The sequence below is a fragment of the Schistocerca americana genome, chromosome 2 (genome assembly GCF_021461395.2).
Source record: "Schistocerca americana isolate TAMUIC-IGC-003095 chromosome 2, iqSchAmer2.1, whole genome shotgun sequence".
Lineage (NCBI taxonomy): Eukaryota > Metazoa > Arthropoda > Insecta > Orthoptera > Acrididae > Schistocerca > Schistocerca americana.
In genome coordinates this window covers 962,612,113-962,619,075 of record NC_060120.1, presented here as the reverse complement: position 1 = coordinate 962,619,075, position 6,963 = coordinate 962,612,113, and the positions used below count along the sequence as shown (strand labels likewise).

The following is a 6,963-nucleotide window of genomic DNA, read 5'->3' as shown; positions in this document are numbered from 1 at the left end:
AGAAGGAAACAGAGATATTTTTATAATATTATGAACAAAACACTGTATAGGTCACAATTTAAGACTGCAAATAAAAAATGTAATTCAGGCTGTGTTTTGTCCACAAAAATAATAATTTCATGGCTAAGAGACAAATAACTGCCTATTAATCTAAATGAAAATTATATATTTCACTTCCTCCTTGAATATCTGTCCTTGTAGAACAGTTGTGAAATGTAGTGTAGGTATATTTTTGATTATATATGAAGTAAAATTATATTTCCGTAAAAAAAAAGTAAATATGTACAAGCTATGCGGATATGAATGAGGTAAATAATAGAAGACAAATTCTCAAAACACTTCTTTGCACTGGACTTTCAGAAAGATCTGTTTCAGAGAAACCATTTCTCCACCATAATTAATTTTCTGTAAGAGTTTCATGGGAGTTTTGCCGTGACTTCCTTGCAGAGGAAAAACAATTTTTACAAAATAATGATTGACAGTGTAAGCTACTGTATCCCGGTCTCATATTGAAACAGTTTCTGTATAAAATAACATAATTACATGGCCCCATTGGTGCAGTGTATTATGACCTTGCTGCGCAAAACCAAGTGAAAACTTGAGGAGTTGTATGAATAAAAAAACTCGCACATTGGCTTTGCATTGTGTACCAGCCTCGAATAAATAAAAGCATTTATTCTCGGAAGAAAATATTATTTTCAGAGTAGTAGTGCTAATTCTGTTTTGTGTAACTGTAAAATATGTTGATTTGAATTGCTATTTCAAGCGTTTAATTTAAAGTTGCCACCAAAATAACAATGGAAAACGATATACGGTATCGATATTTCAAAATCGACGAGCGCACCAGTATATCGAGAATGACCATGCGTACTTGTGTCATTTAGGTGACGTCATGGACGGAGCGTTGTGGTGAGGTGTGGAAGAAATGGAAGATGGCAAGATAGTGATTATCAGATGTTTTGTGAAAACATGACGCATTTTTGGCATAGGTAGCGGAAGTGTGTAGGGTTTCTCGGAAGCCTTTAACTTTCCGATACTGGGTCAATCAGTTGTGAAGAGAGATTGCTCGTTTTTCCCGTAGCATTGCTCTTTTGAGTGTTTTGTATTCATAGAATATTTCAAGATGGCGCACAACCTGGCACCTAGTGTAAACTGCTCATTAGATGACATTGATTTGAATGCTTTAAAGGTGAGTTTGTAAACAGTAAATTTGTTTTTAGTGCACGTGTTGTTATCTGTATCACAAATGCATCTGTAACTGTAAGGGGACAGTGTACTTGACTCACAAAGTGGACAGCAAGTTTCGTGTGTACAGAATTTTTTTCGCTTTTCCGGACAATTCTGACGTATATTGAGTTACTTATTTGATATCCTTACGAAGACATATTCGGGGAAAGCTTCTGCTGTGGTTCTAAAGATAAAATAGTTTGATCACGCCTTAAAGTGGTGTACGCATCCATAGCTGAAGTACTTGTTTTGTTCCAGGATCCTGCTGGTATCTTTGAGCTAATTGAAGTTGTTGGCCATGGGACTTACGGACAGGTGTACAAGGTAACAATATGACATATTTCAGTTTTCACTAACACAGCTTCGTTTAATCGTGAATGACAAGCAGCGTGAAAAACACATGGCGTCATACAAGGTGTGTCTCAGGGGGAGGTTGTGCGGATCCGTTTGCTTTATTAGTTGCCGCTATACATTTGGTGTCCGTGTAATGTGCGTGCGTTAGCGTATTACAATTGACAAAATATCGGCAGCGAAGAAACTAAAATGTGAAAAGTAAATAAAAGTCATCTATGAACTTGGGGGAATGTCTGAATTGTTACTATAAGTCCCTTTTTGGAAATATCTGTTTTCAGACAGCAAGGGGAGCATAGGCGTATACAGAGGCCGACATAGAATTCGAACATAAACAAATTTATTATTTCCATCATTATGCAAAGAAAGTAAACAAAAATACAACTGATGCAAAAACAAATTGAGATCCTGCTGAATATATAAACTCATGCATAACATCTGAAACATATTTCCATTATCAGAAAGAACGAAAATAGTTTGTTTACATCTGGGCAAAGTATTCGAACAAAGAACAGATAGTATTTAGTTATCATCCCTTTGCTATGAATTACTTCTTTTGGACATTGGCTGTACATGTTTTTAAGAAGTTCTTTCGTATGTTTCTTACTTCTGATGTGATGTTTCGTAACACGATCTTGGAGTTCATTCAAGATGTTCTGTGCAGGATTTAAATCTAGTGATTGGGGATGGTGTCTTCAAAATGTGGGGAGTGTTATGCACGAATCGAAGCCTCACAACTTCATCAATGCTCTTTGTGATTCACCTGATTGACAAGTGGTTTCCTCCTAGGATCATGAGTGTTTTATCTGGCACTGTTTAAAAGCTGTTCAATTGTTCTTGTTTTAACCATGGTGCCAAAATATTGTTCAAGCTTCCTCTAATCTTAGATGCCATCACCCATGGATTCTGCTTCACCATTTTTATTATTTGCCTCTGTCCCTAATAGTAAGTGTAGAAGGATCAACACATCTTGGCTTATTCACAACACTATTTGTCTGTTTGAAGAATGGAGAAAGTTGTAGTTTTGCTTCAGCTGACTGCACTGGCAATTTCAGAGAGGAATTTGTGGTGTTTATGCAGATTAATTCCAAGATATTTCTCATCTACTGTTTCTTCCCCACCTTTGCCCAGTTTCACTTGTGAACATTTAAAAGAGTACACCACAGCTGTGAGCGACTGTTCTGCAGCATAGTATGAGTACAGTGGCTGTGTGGTGGGAGCATAAAGCATGCATCCAATCATGCGTGTCTGCTTGTTTGGGTAGTTCTAAAACCTACATTGTCCTATCATTGGGACTGCAGGATAGATACAGTAGACCTATGGATTGTTTGATAATTACTTGAATTTTGATGACACACAATGGTAATGTTTACATGTTTAAAAATTCAACACTACTAAATAAATACTACATTGTTTATAATACACACAGTGTAAAGTATTATATTATTCAAATACTTCTGGTGGCCCCCATGTGTTTGTCTGAATTGTAGCATGACCCAATCTCTTAGATTGTAGAATTACTCTACAAACTAGCACTTTTGGGTAAAATGCCTGAGCAGTGTACCATAGTACTTAAATTGCAAGAAAGAGGAATTCGATTTTCAATCACGACAACAATTTTATAAACTGATGAAGATTTTGTGGTGCAAGTTAACTATTTTCTTTTGTCTTCCAGAAATTGGTATTGTAACTGCTAACTACTGTTTTGTTTAATAATGACATCTTTCTGGCATCAGATCATAATGAAATAACATACAGAAGAAATGTTACTAGGAAGGGTATCTTTCTGTGCATGTTTTTGAAAAACCAATGACAGGGATGAGTTTTTACTTTACATGGTGTGGCTGAAATATTTTTTAAAACAAAAGTTTTTAGACTGCCACATAAATGGCAACACACAGGTGGGAGGGACTGTATTGTTTAGTGTGAAAATAGTGCACAATATTTCCAGGTAAACTTACGAAATTTCTTTTGGGGCAAGAAGAATATTCGATACAAAGGCCATCAGCTGTGACCATTGACATAACATTAAGGGCTCCTGTAAGGTCACATTTTTGTGTGTGTGTTCACAGTCCTGTTGGCTTCACTAACTCACAAGCAAGGCATGATCTTTGAACCTTACAAATGTGAAAGAAAAAATATGAGTCTGGTGACAAATTGATTTTAGTATAGACCGAGGTCTAGGTATGGAAGAAAGGTGACAGTTTGGTTGTGAGATGGCAAAGCCAACTAATGTGAAGCAAAAAATACCTCGTTGTCATGAAAAACTGATGTGTGGCGTAGCCTGACTAATATCACATGCTAGTCACCATGTCCTTTCACCGTTTGTTGCACGTTTCTTATGTCACTGATCAAATCCGATGACTCATATTGAGTGTTCTCCTTTATCTGCCTTTGCTTAGGAGTCAGTTATTGCCTGATGTTCATGCTCATGCCCATAGTAATAAATATTTTAAACTTGATTATGATTGTTAGTTATCAACCTTGCGTCTTAGTGAATTTGCTAAAATAGCACCCCTTTTTATTGATGGGCTAGGGTGTGTTACTGGACCGTTCCCCAGAAATCATGGTTGTGGTGACAGACTTATCTGTAGTGTAGCCCAAGGTCTAGGTAAGGTTCAAAGATCATGTCTTGCTTGTGATTTAGTGAAGCCAACAAATGTGAACACCAGATAATTAAGGTGTTGGTAACAAATTAACCTGTAGCATGGCATAATGTTTACATTCTCGTCATATATAAACACCTTTTGCCATATTTAACACTTTTTTTTCATTATAAAAAGTAAAACTGCAAAGTAAAATCAGGAAACCTCTGTTAAATAGTGAAAAAACCTCGAAGGGCTATTTTGATGCCTATTATGTACATATATTCTATATAAACTGTGAAAAATTCAAGGAGTCCCCACTATTTAACTTTTATCCAGTGATGTCATTCAACTGGGAATTAGTTAAGTTTATGTAATTTGAAGCCGATTTATTGTGGAGCAGAAAATCGTATACATTAATTAAGGGAAGAGACATGTACTGTGGTGCTTATAAAAGAGTTGGTTATTTAATTTTATGATATGTCAGTCAGGGAGCCTTTTGCAATGTAATTCTAGTAACTTGTGTTGATGTCAAGTTTTGTCCACCACAGAGCTTATCCTTCTTCAGTGCTTTCACCGGTGAATGAAACATAACAATATTGCATTGATATTCCTCAACCAAATAATGCTATTATTTTGTCTATAGTCATTTACACAAATGATGGCAGTTCGTGCAGGTTGAGTCATAGGCGGCATTGTTGCCGGTTCCAGGCAACAGTTGCAGTACATATTTACATGTGCTACTCACATGAAGAAAGCACGTATCTTGCAAATTATGTCTCTCACTCACTTATGTAGAAGTTGCCACTTATGATCACCATCAGAGATGACAGCTCACAACAAATGGAATAAAAATTCACTAAATAAGGTACTGTGATCACATTTTGTGCTCACATTGGCTGTGACATTCACAGCAGGACTCAGAACAGTACTGAGTGCTAATTGATTGCTGGAGAACATGTGATGTGGGTGCAGACAACAGGCTTAAACTTGACCGTCATCACTGGCTCCAACTGTAGTGTTTAAAATTGTCAAAACAGAGCTTCATAGGTGTGCAATTAGAGAGAGAGAGAGAGAGAGAGATTTGCTGTAGCAGTTCCATGTAAGAAACCCACAACCATTTGTCTTGACTGTATTCAAGTGTGAGAAGGCAGATGCAGCTGGGGAGAAACAGACTATATTGTTTAATAAAGATATACAGCATAGCCATGAAAACTGTGTAGTATGTGCTGTGGGAAGCTCCTACTTTGAGTTTCTGTTGTTTGTGTTTTTGTGATACCTGAGTTGGAGAGGGCACATACTTTACCGAGAACTTACCCAGGACCTGAGTCTGGAGGGGGCAACTCATTAGTTTCGCAGTGAATGATGTAGTTTTGAGATTTCATGACTTTCATCATATTTGCTACTAGTCAGTAACCATTACATATTCTAATTTTCTTCAGACCAATAATGAATTGATGCATCTTTGTTTCTGATGTATCAGGCAGCAAGTTCGATTTGCATTTCCATACTTTTTTTTGGGAGGGAGGGAGGCAGCTTCCCACCTGTGCTCATCATTGGGTATGCCTTTCCTCTTTACTTTGCTGCTATAAAATTTGTATGCACATTACATTATTCAAGTGTAACTAGCTCACACGTGGAGCATCCATATTTATTGGTCTGTCAACTTATAATCCTGAGGGACTGTGTGTATATGTTTTATTAGATTGTACAAAGCCGGGCACAATTTGCTCCAAATTATATACATAACGCAAAATTGATAAATTCATAATATTTTTTTCCCAAAAATATAAATAGGAAACAATCCGTTTTGATCTACTATTGCTACGCATAGAAACAGTACCTGTTTGTTCTAGTTGTAGTACTGTAATGGTCAGATGGCAGAAGCTTAGGTATGCAAAAGATAGCATTTGTCACTTGAACAATGAAATAAATAGATATTCAGAAGATATAATAGAGAAATAAAATACTAAAGATTTGTTTGAGCTATGATATGTTCGCCACTTAGTAAATATACATATCAACAGAATTACACAAGACGATATTCATGTAATAGACAGTGAACTGTAAAGATCCCATGTTTTTCTACCTTGTCATGATCATTGTCATGTTTTGATACATTGGACTTAATTGTATCATGCTTTGATCAGATATGAGTTTGTGACTTCTTTGTGGTTATTGGAACTTACAGGCTGGTTGAACCTGCCGGTACCAGAAATTGACTCTGACCCACAATGTAATGGTGTAGTGTGACATGATATTACATGTACACAAACAGAGATATAACAGAACTTAGACAATATTTATTTGCTTCTGTATTATATATTGCACTACTAATGTTTTCCGAAACATGATAATGAGATGCAGGGTCTGTGTCATTGACCACAAGGAAGAGAGAGATGGTGACAGTGAGAAAAGAGAGCAGCAGTGGGGAGGAATGTATGTTCACATGCCAAAATATTTAAAGGTGCTGAGCGAGATAGAATGAGGCAGCTGGTACCCCACTTTTCAGGTAGTATGTTTTACACAGGAGCATATTTTTTGTGCTCTGATATAAGCACTTTTTTGCTGGTGAATCTGTAGCATAGTCTGAAGCTCAGGATATGTTGGAAACTGAATTTAGTTGCGAGTTGGCAAAACTAATGAATGTGATGTTTAAATGGATTTTTAAAAGTGATTTTTGTTCACCGTTTATGTTAGTTGCAATGTATAGAATAGGTCTTGCCAGTTTAGGTTTCAATTGAAGTACCAGGATTTTGCCTTCTCCTTTTGGAGGCTGGTATAACTCTTGTAGAATACA

General features: G+C 36.6%; 1 protein-coding gene across 1 annotated transcript in view; it reads left to right on the top strand.

The window, feature by feature from the left end:
• Positions 1 to 900: 900 nt before the first annotated feature.
• The window catches only part of LOC124596203 (misshapen-like kinase 1), a gene marked incomplete in the record, with an annotated part of 335,677 nt that continues 329,614 nt past the window's right edge, over positions 901 to 6,963 (top strand). The window contains 2 exon segments of the mRNA XM_047135251.1: positions 901 to 1,189; positions 1,486 to 1,551. Coding sequence (XP_046991207.1) covers positions 1,124 to 1,189; positions 1,486 to 1,551 — 132 coding nt within the window.